At 37.8% G+C, this 15,823-nt stretch overlaps 2 protein-coding genes across 2 annotated transcripts in view; both read right to left on the bottom strand.

Annotated features, from left to right (window-relative positions):
- The window catches only part of C10H1orf146 (chromosome 10 C1orf146 homolog), an 8,489-nt gene extending 4,355 nt beyond the window's left edge, over positions 1 to 4,134 (bottom strand). The window contains exons 1-4 of the mRNA XM_055815744.1: positions 4,002 to 4,134; positions 2,962 to 3,088; positions 926 to 1,020; positions 14 to 196 (exon numbers count right to left, since the gene is read on the bottom strand). Of these exons, the coding sequence (XP_055671719.1) occupies positions 14 to 196; positions 926 to 1,020; positions 2,962 to 3,088; positions 4,002 to 4,123 (527 nt within the window). The 5' untranslated portion in view covers positions 4,124 to 4,134. The remainder of the gene's footprint in view (positions 1 to 13; positions 197 to 925; positions 1,021 to 2,961; positions 3,089 to 4,001) is intronic.
- A 10,191-nt stretch (positions 4,135 to 14,325) lies between these two features.
- The window catches only part of BTBD8 (BTB domain containing 8), a 38,074-nt gene continuing 36,576 nt past the window's right edge, over positions 14,326 to 15,823 (bottom strand). The window contains exon 18 of the mRNA XM_055815358.1: positions 14,326 to 15,441. Within this exon, the coding sequence (XP_055671333.1) occupies positions 14,972 to 15,441 (470 nt within the window). The 3' untranslated portion in view covers positions 14,326 to 14,971. The remainder of the gene's footprint in view (positions 15,442 to 15,823) is intronic.

The following is a 15,823-nucleotide window of genomic DNA, read 5'->3' on the forward strand; positions in this document are numbered from 1 at the left end:
GTTGAAATCATACCTTCTCTGAATCCTAAACATGACATTCCATTCTTCTGGGCCGTGAAGAGCAGCTGACAAAACCAAAAAACTGTTCCGATGAATGTTTATGAAATTCTGAATTCTTTTGGAAAACTGTTCTTCTCCTGTCATAAGCAAGTCTTGAATGTCTGACAGTATAAATGCAACACCTATTGAAGAAATTGATGTGAATGTACACATCATGGCAGTAATGTGATTTAAGTTCTCACCACAAACCAGGAAGTAGAATTCTTATTCCACCATTAGTTTAAAAGGCAATGAACAAAACACATGAATGAATTTACATATCTTGACAATGAATTGCAATCATGAGATTTGGCCTAGTCCTTATAGTTCAGGAAAACTTAAGATAAAGGATCTTGTCTACCTGTCTAAGTCATTTTCTGCTCTAAAAAGGAAGGATAGATTTTTCATGTTTGCAGTTTCAGTGATTTCCTGATCAAAGCTGCTCAAGGAACCCTCTCCCTAACTCCTTTGCTACCACCAGGTCTGCAAACTCAACTTGGAAGATGAAAGCCAAGGGCCTTGGGTCACTCTTGTGTTTACAGCCATGAATACTAAAGATCCTGATGGCTGTCTTACATGTTAATGGTGCTCAATGTGTTTGCTCGGTTATAATGAGAATTTACTAAGTTCAGCTGATGATCACCACATCTAGTATAGCTGTTCTACAGTATGTCCAAATAAAGTAAATACCAATGAACGCATTTCATCCCCAGAGTTCTCTGTTGAATCCTCTGATTTACATACAATCACAGCACAGCTCCTTCCACTGTTGCATGACATTCTGACAAGGCAGATTTTATTCAGTTCAGTGTAGCCTACAACAGGGCCTAATCTTGTACCCCATGGGAGTTTATGAGTTTAAAAGCATAAACTTCAAAGTACTGTACCAGAAAGGGAAAAAATCACGGATCCGATTTCTACTGATTCTGAATACCGAACTCTGTGTTGTTGCCTCTGTAGAACTGTAGAAATTTCATGATTCTAAATAAATTTTAAAGGGTTATTTTTAAAACATGATCTCGGCCAACAAGTTAGAAATATTTAAAGCATTGTCTGAATGATTACAGATAGAACTTTAGCATCATTGTTTAGAAAAATATTTTTTATTCCACTTGCAATAAAAAACTGAAATGTTAATTAAACTTTTTCAGTTAATGAGATTTTGAAATACTTGCATTGGAAGTTATCAAACAATGGCAATTTTGTATGCAGCCATTTCAGTTTGCCTCAGGAAACTCTTGCATAATACATAAAGAAGCTCAAACATTTTACAGTCTATTTTTGTAAGATGTGCTAAAGGAGGATTTACAGAAGTGAGGAACATACGGTAGTGTGTTTCTATGATTCCAGTTAATTAGACTGCATTATTTTCACAGATGTCAGCATTTCATTTAGAAGATAGTTCAGAACATCTGTATGGGACATGATTTTCTTTAAAGCTTTTTGACAGAATGCAATCCACTCAGGAAAACTAGAACATTGCACTATGCAATATAATCATCTACAGAATGGAGCGGGTTTGGATATATTTCTCAGCCTGCAAAAAGCATTTCTGCAGTATGTTCTACAGAAGCTGCTCAAATATATTTTAAAGGTTAAATCATGGAATCCTTTTTAGCTAATAACGTGTTCTTTAACCTAGACATTTAAAATGTAGCCAACCTGCCTATACAGGGAAGAGTACAAAATAAAGTCAGGCTAGCAAGTGAATCCTGAAGGAGACAGTAACCAGAAATGTTATGTTTTATTGGTCTGGAGAGGGAACACTCAATGACAGCTGCTTATGAGGTATAATTACAATTTTGGAAAAACTCTCTTCTTCAAAGCCACTACTGACAGTGAATTATTTAATGCACAAATATAAAATAACAGCTATGAGAAAAGAATAGCCGTACAGGGAAGAGAAACTCATAACCAAAACTGATACAAAGCACTACCTTTGTAAGAAAAGCCATCTTAAGATTTGTATTCAGCTGTTTCCATGGTGTTGCTCACTGAGAGTCCTTACTAACAGCAGCAGTTTTGAGTAGAGCTGGGGCTCATATTAGTAAGAATGAATTATGCTGGTAGAGCTGATGAGATCACTGCCCTCCAATACCTCTCACCATATTATGGATTAAGTTGCTCTTGAAGCAGTTCCCAAACTGGAACAGCTTACAGGCCATCATGCCAAGACAAGCATGCAAATAAAAATAGGCTTTAAACTGAGGTGATGCAGGAATTATTTCAATACCATTCACCCATTTATACAGCAGAGATGGGGTGATAACCTTGTCAGCCAAGCTAGTGTAAGATATTTTTGCTTGTGAATCAAAGCCCTCTTGCCTCTAAATTCTCTCCAGCTGGCATGAAATTTGCCTCAGCTGCAGAAACTAATTACCAGCTCCTTGACATACCCTTTCACTTTACTGGGGAACAGCCTAGGCTGCTGATATTAAGAGATATAAATCCATATCTGTAAGAATCACTATTTTAAACTGACCAGCACACTTACTAGTAATAGTCTACCCCAGTGTTGATACTGTATAGTAGAAAATCAAGCGCTTAGGGAGAAATCCAGAAAATTAAAAAAAAAATCTGATGGAATTATTTATAGTGCTAATAGAAAGCAGCATCAGTGCAGTACAAAAATGATGAGTCAGGAGGACAATCCTAAAGCAACATAACCCAGAACAGCAAGTGGCAGGAATACTAAATAGGTATGGAAGCAGCTAGGAAAAAAGCCACACACACACACACACAAAAAAAAAAAAGGAACCAGTGCTATAGTGGAAGTAACTTCAGAGTAATATCACTGTTTTATCCTCAAAAAACTATATTAATTGGTATTGAATAAAAAATTTCCATGTATAGAATATAAGAAATGCTTCTTTCAGTGTTTCTTAGCGAGTCAGATGCTGCTCTTAGTAAGTGGTGGTGTACCTGCAGAGCTGTACTCATAATAACTGTTGTTACCCATCTTGGCTGTTCCTGCCCACCACTTTCTGCCATTTTTTTCAAGGGTTTAGTGGTTCTGCAGTGAACTCTCAGGTGCCACCTTCTGAAAAGCCTGGAAAAAGAAAGATTAAAAATATATTACCTGCTAATTAAGGAGGTGAAATATTTAAGGCACGCAGATCCATTAAAGATCTGATTAAAAACCAGGGCACTGTCCAATTCCCCAGAATTTACACAGATGCCCACTAACACTGAACTAATTTAAGATAGCAGTTAGGTACCTAAACGGCTTTAAAGAATCTGCATCTGAGAACAGGGAGAGCAGCAAGAAGAATAAATTACTTCAGAAAAACATTGCTAAAAGCACTTTAAACGAGTAAAGAGCATCTACCCTGTTTTCAAAGGGTATGTTTGCCACCGTGTATGTTTTACACTAAGATAATTTTGGGAAGGCTGCTCTGGGCCTTCTGCCAGGCCCGGAGCAGCCTGCCATGCTGTGGGCCTGAGCACTAGCTCTTTCCATGTGTGTTTGTATTTTACTCTTTTGAAAATACTCTTGGATATCTATCTGCCTTGGCAGGCGTTGCTATTTCAGCAGGGCTCTTGTGGTGCAGTTGGGGACACTGAAGCTGCGCGGCAAGAGCCTGTGGCAGCCTAGGGGCTGAGATGCACCTCACCTCACAGCCCCTCACCTCACAGCCCAGCCCTGAGGCGCCTGCCTGTGGAATGATGGCACTGCGTGCCACGCCGGCCGGGCTCGTTTCCACAAAACCTTTGTGCCAGTCGGTTCCCAGTGTAAGTTTTAACCTGGCCTCTCCCCGTTTTCAAAGCCTGGTAAGGCACGAAAATGAAATCCCTGCGAGGCCGCCTGGTAAGGCTGGGCAGCGGGCGGGGACTCCACGCCCCGCGTTTCCCGCCTTCCGGGCCCCGCGGCACCTCAGCGCCGCCGCCGGGCGCGGAGCCCTCAGGCGGCACCGGGTCGCGTACGGTGGGGCCGTCCCCTGGCCGCCGCCGCTGCCCCTTACGGGGGACGTGCAGCAGCTGAAACCAGCTTCGCCTCACAGGTCTGAGAATGAAGAGATGGCAGGCAAAAGCTCCCACCGGCCAAACGAAGCGCGCATACCTCACTGCTAAGAAAGTCAGTCATGTAATAAGTAACTAAAGGTAATTTGCTGATCAACCAAGTTAAGCAAGAGGAACGAACCCATTGTGGTGGTCTTAAAACCTTCCTATTTAACAAGAAGAGACACGTCCACAATGTTATCTTGCTACACCAAACGTGGGAACGTCCTGTCTGACAAGAAACCACAGTAACAGAAGCAGCAGAGGGGCGTCCTGAAGATGTCAGAAGCGACCTTGGTGAAGATAAAAAGAGCTGCTCAGCTTGCTTGAATTTGCACGCCGTTGGTGGAGCAGGAGACTCCCCAGCTACCCAGTGCTGTTTTGCTTACTTGTCGCTTGCTTTAATAAATCAAATTTTCTAATTGGCCAGTCTCTGTCATTTAATTGGACAGGTAAACTATAACAACTCAGGCTTCGGTGGGAGGTGAGGAAGCACCGAGGCCGCTGCCTTTCTGCCGGCCTGCTTGACTCCTGTCCACCGCTCTGCGTTTCCCTGCAGCGTGTGGAGACTGGCTTCTGCTGCTGAAAACCCTGCCATCTCCTCAGCGTCCCCATAAAAGTCTTCCAGAAGCTTGGTGTTGGCCAGAGAGACTGCTGCTGCTGCGGAAGTATAGATTGTGTGACATTTTTAAGATGATTGAAGGGACAAACATGTGGAAGGACATCTGCCAGAACAAGTGGGTGTTATGAACAATGGTGGTAATAAGTCTGCTTTTGCATAGGAAAAGATCTTGAGGGAATGTTTTTAATGGACAGCTAATTCTGCAGCTATTTCTGGGGAAGAATATTCCAAATTATGTTCTGTGATACCCTAAATATAGAAGCTACACAGTACAAAAATGTGAAAGCAAGAAACAGCACCAGTTTTACTGAAAGCAAAGTACTAAGAATGTTGGAGCTTCTTTTTTTGTCACGTACAAGGAAACAGTACTTCTTTTACATGGTAAAGAAGAGCTGGAGTGCAGAATCATTAAAAGTACTGAAAAAGAGCATTGGTTTATAGCTCTGCTCTTCACCCAGTATGTGACTCTAGACTCAACCCTATCTACTGAAACGAGTATTTTTACTGAAAATCTGATACTGTAGTAAAAGCTTTTCCTTTTAAAACTCTTAGAGCATTTTAAAATAGAAAAAAAAATCTCCTTTCTGTATTAAAAATAATACATTGAAATAGCAAATTGTCTGGTGTGCTTAGAAATAATTAGAAATCTTAATGATTAAAATATTACTCTCTGTTTCAGACAAGAAGTGGATTCACATCTGGTTTCCTACTTGTGTCAAGCCCACCCAAGTTACAGTTAAGCCTCACTGCAAGGGAGCGGAAATGTCATGTTACTTTTGATAGTAAGTCAAATATTTCTAATACTGAATTTTTAAATTTCTGTGGAGTGTAAATGTGAATGTCAGGATATTCAAGGAAAATAACAGATGTATGAGGTATCCCAGCTGCAGTGTTCTGGAGGCCTGTGACAGGACCAACAAACTGTGAAGCTGTTTCCTGTAACACAGTGGAGCCAGATGCTCTGACTGCATACAAAAATCAGGGGTTTAAGAGCATCAGGAATTATTTAAAAATGCAATTATAAAATAATAAGGCAGTTTATGATGAGGATTGATGATTCCACTGACATCTGCCAACATGAAGTTTGAATTCATGCACACTATGAATGAATTTGTGTTTCAGTACTGGAGAAATCCCAAGGGTAAAGAGTAGGAACCGTTTTGTTGTAGTGGTTATACTTCATTTATAACACTATACTGTATTTGAATTAATATTTTGGAATATGTCTAATATGTATATGCATTAATTGAATTACAACAATTCAGATGGAGAAAAATAATAGGAAGGAATAGAAAGATGATTCACAGTGTAAATATTTTTAACAGGTGAGTAGATTTTTGTCTCCTTCAGTGTAATACAGTTAGAAATGCACGGTACATAAAAGAAAGGATAAATTATTACATTTGGAAAAAAAAATTACACAGAAATTTAAATACTGGATTCAGGCTCCTGGATACCAGCAGATGCCTTTTTCCCTGATAGCCATCTGTCATACATGAAGTTGGACACTCCCCGTACCCCACAACTCAAAATACTCACTTGAGATGCATCCAAGTAAAATGATGGGTAAGTGTGGGACAATGAGGAAAACCAAAACCTTAACAGAAACTGCATCCTGTCAGTATTTTGACTCCAGCTGTTACATTTTAACTTGCATAAATTCTGTGCAGCTGAATTGCAGTTGGCAGGAAGTTATACTGGAAACTTAGTTGAATGTATTTCTGCCTGTCATTACATTTGACATAATTCATATTTGAAATAAACATAGGACTCCTTCCAAGTTTGAAAGTTCTAAGGGGAACGCACCCCACCACCTCCTGTGTAAGAGCCACCCCAGCCTAACACTCCTCTGGCTCAAGCCAAGCTTATGCAGTGGGACATGCTAAGCCCTTGAACTACAAACTGCTCAAGGGGCAATTCTGGTAGTAGTTTGTTTTGCAATGCTATTTGAGTCTGAAGCGCACTACATGACTTGGCTTTCTCTTTTTATGAGCCTAATGCCAGACAGCCCATTAAATAGAGCTTGGATTTCAAGCAAATAGTTTTTTCTGGATTGTGTATTCTTCAGAGCATTCTTACCCCCAGCAGTTTAGCTTCCAAAATGTGACTTTGAGGGATACTGTGCTATCCGCTATTATGAACTAAATTTACTACTTAGTTATGTCTGCTGTGACAGTTTCTGACATTTTGCTAGTCTTAGCTTTAAATCTCAAAAGCATTCCTTTTCCACGTACCTACATGGTGCATTTCACACATAGGTGAAGCTGCAAGAGAGAGAAAGGACAGGGCTGTGTCTGGGAGCATATTAAATAACCCCTGGGAGCGGAGCAGACAACCCCATTTAGGCAGGAATAGAAAGATCTTGGGATTAGAAAGCCCATATGATAAAGATAATGGCTAAAGTACGTGAATGAATAACTAATTTATGACAAGGCAAAATCTTTCATCAAGTTAGTGTTTTCCTGAGCTCTCAGGCCACATCCTGCATGTTCTAAGTCAGCACCATTTTTTGATTTTGTAGCGCAGTTACAAGGGTATCTTCCTTCCGTATAAATTTTTATATGAGAACTGCTTTTTCATCTTCACACACATCACCTGTCTTGTTCTCTGATGACATGATCCAAGAAAAAGTTTTTTCCTTTTAGAGGAGAAAAAGGTGAAGTTCCACTAAACAGACAGAAAAGGAAAGAACACTTTTTTTTGCAATTTACAGAGCACAGATAAAAAATGATGGTAGCAGTTCACAAGTTCAATGAAGTACAACAACTCAGCATTTAAGTTACACGTAGGATTTATTATTTTCTGTCATACAGAAATCAACTAAGAATCTTTAGTATGTAGCATGGGGAAGAAAGCTTGTGGGACTATGCAACCATACAGAGATTCTGGAAATAGAAACTGTTCACAAGGAGTCATTTGGAAATATAGTTAACTGAGGCCCCAGCTAATTTTCTAGGTTTGAAAAGCAAGCGGGCGAAAAACATGCAAGCATTCACTTCTGAGAGTTTAACACCCTCCTCTCACTCTTCCAAAGACTGAGTGGTCAGGATATTCTAGGACCATAAAGCCATGGACTACAGGTAGTTACTCAAACTTTTATCCAAATGCATCCCATTATACATATATATATGAGTTAATCTTGATTAGTAGAACATGATAATCCAGAATACGGAGACTGAAGTTTCCTCTACCACACAATAGAGGAGGATATTTTGTTACAGGTAAGAAAAAGGACATTTTGTTATCTTTGTTATCTACAGAGATCTTCTGGATCTTTGTAAGATCCACCTTGACTTACAGGGGGATCTCATGTTCATGTACATGAAAATTACCTCAGTCTATGAAGATAACAAAAAGTTTTTACAGTGCCTACACTGAATCTGGCATGTACATATGGGTTGTCCTGTGTATATGGCTCTTAACCACATTGATATAATTCTACTGAGAGGCAGGATGCCATGCTGCACTCAAAAGAGGGGTATTAAAAGAAGTGAAGAACTAAAACTATTTCATTAAACACAAGTGTAAGAAAATCACACAAATGACTAAATAAGGAATGCATAAATGAGGATGCTGTAGATTTATGTAATTTGGTGAGATCAGTCTCAAAACTGGCTTATACATTTAGAAAGTAAGTTACATGAGCCCAAATTTTTACTCTGGTTACTAGTCTTTCTGTTCGGACAGTGAAAACTATTTTGATCTTTATAAATGTTTATCTGATACCACTCAATAATTTCAGAGGGAGCTAAGAAAAAGTCAGAGTTGCTTTTACTTGTGTGCATAAATATAAAACCTGATGGATTACCAGGGTAATCAGGCTCAAATCCCCAAATTTGTAGATGTAAGCCTCTGTTCAGGTTCACTAGAATATGCACTCACCCTAATCCAGTTAAGTCATCTTTTGTTAACATACAAATGCTATTTTGGCCATCTATGTCCTTGTAAATATAGCTAGTTACTGAGTTATAGTCACCCCCCCTCCGCGCCCCCCCCCCCCCCCCCCCCCCCCAAATATTGAGGCTTCAGTTATTGAAGATCTGATCAGTATTCATATTTTACTGCAATAGCAAAAGATCTTTTGTTGCATGTAATGCAAAAAGTTAGATTTCTTAGGACTTTGATTTTAACGAAACAGTCTTCTGAGCTGGGAACTTCAACAATAAATAGAGGAGAACAGAGAAGCCACTTAATGGAATTCCATTATTAATTATTTCATAGTTTAACTGCGTCCAGATGGTTCACCAGGATTAGAACCTCATTACGTTGAGTACCATATCAAAACACAAGTATGCACAGTGCCTGCCCCCAGTGCAAGTTCCATTATGTTTTCTGAAAAGTGAACTTTAACCTGAAAGGCAATCTGCAAATGTTTAAGTGAATTCGCTCCCATGTTTGCAGAACTGTGACCTAATTGACTATACAGTATGGATTGCAAAGCAAAAGGAAGGTCAAATGCAAGAAATAAACAGGTGTGTGTGTGTGTGTGCATGCACTGTATAGCTTTTTAAGTTATTAGTTACCAAAGGTTAAAATAAACCCCAACAAACCAACCCAGTATTTTTTCCCAGTTGATAGCCACTTATATAAATCACTTCTGTCTGCTAGAGGTTTACTTCCATTATACATATACACAGTAGCCGTCGATGGGAAGCTTGGTTTTAAATTAGCCAAAGAATAGTTTTAGCTGTATTTTTTCCAAAATTGAACACATTCAGGCTTATTTTTCAAAACCAGCATATATAGCTTGTGTTCAAGAGGTAGAGCTGAAAACCAGTATGGATTTTCTGCAAGAGACGAAAGCTTCTTAATTATACTGGATTTCAAATCTAAAAGCCCGTTTCCCTGGAATCATCCCTTATAACAAAGCTGCTACTTCTCATTCTGTCTTTTGTCCTCAGTTCCTCTGTAGTCCTGGCAAGAATGTAATCTATCAATGTACAAATGTTAAATCACCCCAGTCATGAAATATTAACAGAATGCATACAGTTATGACTCCTAAATTGAAGTCTTTCTAGCTGCAATTTGTCACGTCTACAATTGTACAATGTTACTAGTAGAGTAAAACTAGAAAATTATGAAATAGATATATTGGAAAAATTGCATTTCTAGTACATGCATTTAATATAGGTAAGGCCTGAACCTGCTTCAGATGAGGTCAACAGGAGTTTCTCCTTTGATGTTACTGGAAGCAAAATAATTCTAAATGTCTTAGTTCTGAGCAACAGATGAACAACATAATAGCAGTTTTTAATTCCTTCATGCAAAGGCTTAAATTTTTTGGAGCAAAGTAGAATGAACATGCTACTAATTATTTTCCAGATGGAAATAATATATATTCAAAGTTTTAAAGCAGTCTCTTACAGTCTGTACCTAGAGCAGATACATTAATTGTTCTCCTTCCACTAGTTCCTCCAAAATAATAACAAAATTTGCAAACTCAAAAATGCAGTATAATTTTGAAATACCATAAAACCTTAAGAAGTAAATGGGGAATAAAATTATTAAATGTGTACATAAGATTATTAAATATGCATATATGATCCAGAACTTAAAAAATATTGCAAGCCATATTTCTTTTACTTCATTACTAATCTTTTGCAACAATACCCAAAGTAGTTTTATTATAACGAGAACAGTTTTATCTCAAATAACTATTTCCTGTGAGCACCATGTTCTTGCCTGCTGACTTTACTACATTTTACAAGGTATGGACCTTGATAAGGCCCTAGCAACTTTTTAAAATTTGAAGTTGCCCCAGCTTTTAGCAGGCAATTGGACTAGAGACCTTTGGAAGTCCCTTCAAGCATGCATTTTTCTGTAGTTCTAGGATTTTTCTGTAATTTTTCTGTAATTCTGTGATTCTACATCAAGGTTTTCTAAGAGAAAGAGTGGTGAATATACAGAGTGACCTTTCTACTACCCCTCCCACAAACGCAGACATTTGTCTTTTCTTATGCTTTTACCTGATTACTTTTGGTAGCAGACCAGACTGCCTGCTGATCTCATTTCATGCATAGTTATCTCTCCTGATCTTCACTTTAGCTCTCAGTCTCCTAATTTCTTTTCCTATGCTATATAAATATAGTATAATTTCATGGCTTTAAAAAACAAAACAAAATATATAATTAACTGATGTACTTTTCTAACTGTTGCCTCTCTCTTATTGGTTAAGCTGAGTTTCCTTCCTGCAATTCTGTCATACTCTACCAAACTGGCATGTGCTTGCCCTTCTTTCTGAGGAAGCCAATTATTTTGATCACAGTCCCTAAGAACATGTTCTTAACCAGCCTCAAAACTGTTATTTTATACTCATCTGTCTTGTGGTCCATCTTCAACGAAGCCAATGGTGCATTTTTCCTTATATCCTGTCATCCTCATTTGACTCCTGTCACCATCTTTGTTTTCCATTGCATCCCTAATTATCTTTTTGAGCAGATCATTTGGAAGAACCTCCACTTTCCTTAGTTTCCTGCAGGGTTCCCAGTGTTTGGGCTCCATTTCCTTCTCCTCTTTTCCCTCTGCAATACGTCTGTCAGTGATTTATTCCACAAATACTATCTTAGCTAGCATCTATATGTGAAAAAGCTGCAGAGCTGCTTCTTCAGTCTAGACACTACCTTTCTAAGCAAAAAATGTAATTATGCCTATTGACATCACCTTTTGGAGGTCTAGCCTATTTTAAACTTAATACAGCCATACATGTGAAATATCCTTATTTTTCAATTTCATAACATGTCATTCAACATAGGCAAAACCAGGGTCATTATCTTAAACTCTAATTTCCATGTCCTCTCCTCTCCTCTAAATATCACTAAATTTCTTGTAGGATACAAACATCTTTACCCATTCATTCACGTAACGATCTCACGTAGGCTGTCAGTATCACCTTTTGACTGCAACATTATCTTCTCAGGTTTTGACAAAGCTATTTCACTGCTCTTACTCATTCAAAATACTACTGCAAAGGTAAATCCTTAAACGTTATTTTGACTATGCCATCTCTTTCTTTAGTTTCTTCACTGATGCCCTTTAACTGTTTCATGAGATGTACATACCTTGTCTTTACTTTAAAGGTCATCCAGGACCTTTTAATCACTATTCACCTGGAGCCCATGACATTAGTTTTGTTTCTATATGAAGTTTTCAAACACACCTTTATCCATTCTCTCATGTTTTGCAGAAAAGGCAAAACAGTAGCAAAAACACTGTCAGGGGGCATGAGCTGGACTCCAGAGAACTCAAGTGACTGATACTATTTAACTTGAACACCTTCCTGAATGAGGGACTAATAAAGAAGGTCAAACAGAAAGAGTTTAGATGGCACACAGGGCTCGTCAGGAAAATAGATCCTTAGCGCTCTCATTATCCAGCCTCCAAATCTCACCCTCCGATTTCCCCTTCTCATAATACATACAGAGGAAAAAACTTACAGTATTTAAATGGATGGTATGCTGGAACCATTGCTAATCAGCTAGACAAATATTGACACTCTCATTTTACTTTCCCATCCTTTTTTTTTTTTTTTGTCTTAACTTGGATTATAACCACTCTGTGGGAAGTCTTTGTTTTTGTTCTGTGTTTGTACAATGTCTAGCCAGTGGGATGCTAGTCTCATTAAGCCTCACAGGCGCTTTGGTAACGCAAATTAAAAACAATACTGCTTTCTATTCTTGCTACTTCTACAGAGACTATTTGGCTGTGGGAAGCTGAATTCTATGGCTGCATATGTACCAACTGAACAATACACCAAATCCTAATCACTGATCAACCGCAACATTATTAAAGGAATTGCAATGACATAATTGGGGACTTCAGAAGCTAATTTAATTTTCATACAACAGGAAAAGTAAATGCAAAGTAAAAACAATTAAAAAACCTCTATAGGACAAACGTGGAACTCTGTGTGCCACTTTTCAGTGTTACTTTTTCTATTCAGTAAGAAGTTAAAAATACGTATTTTTAACATAAAGCAAAAGTAAAGTAAAAGTAGACAAAAGGAAGCCTTCTTTCACTTTCTGTCACTTTTCCTAATCCTTTTATCTTCTCCCTTCCATCATTTCAGTTTATTTTATTTAGCATGTGAATGCCCACTACCAGGACATCACCAGAATTTTAAAGTTGATTAAACTTTATTGTAAACAACTTCTAGTCTTTTACTCAGAAACTAAGAAAACAGCATTCCTCAGCCTTCTGTAAGAGCTTCTCTAGAGTTTCATTTTTTACTATGGCTAATACTATAGTTTTCATTTATCCAAAAGATTATCCACTATTGATATACCTGGTAAACTTAAAGGCAAAAAATAGGTTTTCTTGATTATTTGCACTTCTAAAGGTTCTTCTAAATTCCTCAATATGAAGACTGGGGTAAATACAACATACTACATTTAAAATATTCTGAATATCTCAGACTATTTATGCTGCTAAAAGCTAAATGAGTAGGGAAAAGATTTTTATTATGAGACCGAACATCTTCCCCGAGTTCAGACTCCTGCTTCTTCACTGACATGAAGAGAAAGGAAGGCTTTCCTTTTTTTTCCCCTGCCTTGATATTAAGAATGAGATAAAATTCTTCCTCTATTTATTTTGGGGAAAATAAAACATCACATTTACTTCTGTATCAGAAGTTCAAAAAAGTGGCTTTCTAGATAAAATTATGTTGCCTCAGAGCTCTTGATTTTGTCAGGTCCAAAGATAAGACAAGTTGTAACTTCTTTAGTCGTGTGCTTGGGCAACGTCATATTTCCACAGAACCAAGAGTTTCTGACTATGAACAGAATGAAATGAAGTTTCTAAAGAAAATTAAGGTGCACCGTTGGAATTGTGCAAAAGCTTGCAAAACTGACCATATTATCAGTGGTTACAGACAGCTTAAGTTGTGTACTTATCTTAGTTTTAACAAAAACAAACAAAAATGTTAGTGGCCTTTTACTGCCATATGGCACCCACTTCTGAAGGCACTTCTGTTAATGAGTAAGAAGAGATAGAATACTTCCTGTTTAGATTTTAAGCTATGTGAAAGTCAAGCCCTGCTATTCTATAAGGTAAATATCTTAGAGGGCCTAACCTTTCAGGGAAAAAAACCCTGTATGTTTCAGGAGGAGACCTGGTAAGAATTGCAAATAGTTTCTCACTCCCTTCATCCCCCATCAAATAAAACAATAAACAGTCCTATCCACACCCAAATTAATAGCCAAAAGCAGCAGAATGAGCAATACTGAGAAGTATATCCTATTTCACTCTTAGTCGGAAGAATGGTTATGTTGACATTTAGTCTCAATATAAAAGCTACACTAGAGGTATTAATGAAAATGCAGGAATCCCATTAGCCCTCAAAAAAATGTAGCATCTATGAGAACAAACAAAACCAAATTCCTGAGAATCTTGCTATGCCTCAGACAGCATCAGAAGGGTGCAAGTGTAATGAATTGAAGCCTGCAGACAATTCTAGTCAATGTCAGACTTCTGATGTATTGCTGACCATGACTTCGGACTGAGATATACTGTTGGAGGTATCAGACATACTGGTTTTTAGAACAGGAGCAGCATTCTACCAACTACTCTAAATTAATGGATTATGCCATTAAAAATGTTTACTTAAATATGTGCATTTCCAAGAAAGAAACAGTGCTCTTCCTATAGCACAGACTCTCTGAAGTCTTACATTTAAAGGAAAGACAAATTTATTGGAAACTTCTAAACAAAACAACCCAGAAATACAAAAATCAAATCTGGAAGAAACAGATGAAACAAGCTGCTCATACTAATAAGGCCCAAGGTAGATTCATATTGTAACTTTTATCTTTGAACATAAGTATATGTTTCCATCATCTAAAGCAGCGTTGGCACATGTCACCTTCTGACACAACCATTCTGAATTTTTATTGTTGTAAAATGAAGTCACCATATATAGAGAGGGGGAAAAAGGAGGGGAATAGCTCTACTAATTGTGCACTAATCTTTAAATTCTTTCTCAATGAGAATATTAAATGTCAGAAAGAAAGATAAAAGGGAGGGTGGAAACCAAGATTTTTCTTTCATGTCATCTAATTTTTCTAACAATTCTAGAAAATACGTGCTCAGAGTTCATTTTTAGAAAAGACATACATTTAAGTCTTGAAAAATTATTGTACTTGTGATTAAATCTAGATTATAAATTAACATATTTACCTCATTATATCAGAAAGATTGCCTCAGTATCAAGAATTGCTTGTTCTTGACTGATGCAGTATTTCATTATTGTATGGAAACAACTCATCAAAAATAGATTTGGGGAATGGGTTGGAGTTCAGTTGCAAACAGCTGATCACCTTAATGATGGGTTTCCAGTTCAAGAATTGTCCATTCCCCTTGAGGGGATGAACAGTCTTCAGATGAAAAGCTTGCCACTGTAATGCTTGCTGAAGAATCATCAAGTGGAGACATTAGTTCAGTCCACCTACTGAATGTGTCAACTTGTGAGGTACCCTGAGGATTTGAACCATCCCGAGCCAGAAACAGTGTCTGATTGATAAGACATTGTGCTAAGTTAAGGTCTTCAGGAACAGAGTTTTTGAAACCTATATTTGAGTCCTGCTCAGATAACAATTGCCTGAGAAGAGTCCAGTCCTGTTCTGCAAACTGCTGATCTTCAAAATCCACATCTAGAACTGCTGTTTCTGAATCCATCCTCTGCTCAATTGCTTCTCCAACATCCATCTCATATATTGGAGAAAGGGTTTTTGAAGGCCGATGCTCATACATGCAGGTTTGTGCCATTGTGTCATAATCATCTATGTCTCCTGAAATAATTCACAATACTGTACAATGTAAAAATTGCAGATGATCCTCCCCTCAGGGCTGTGTAGAGCAAAATTTAACTCATTCAGGAAGGACAATCCAACCAGGTTAAAAAAGGGGGGATGGAGGGTTATACAAAATTGACAAAAATCGAGGCATTTATTTCCTATATAAAAAACAAGGTATGATTTATAAATTAAGCAGCAATCACCACTGGTAATTAACAATAACCTCCATAATTAAGTTTCTGATACAGAAAATGACAATGTAAATATACACTTAATGTACATGAAATTTCTCATTTACTACAAAAATTAAATTTAGACCAGGAGGTGCATGGAGGGAATTAATAGAGAATGATTACTGAATGGTGACTTAAGCTAT

Source organism: Falco peregrinus, chromosome 10, assembly GCF_023634155.1.
Source record: "Falco peregrinus isolate bFalPer1 chromosome 10, bFalPer1.pri, whole genome shotgun sequence".
Classification (NCBI taxonomy): domain Eukaryota; kingdom Metazoa; phylum Chordata; class Aves; order Falconiformes; family Falconidae; genus Falco; species Falco peregrinus.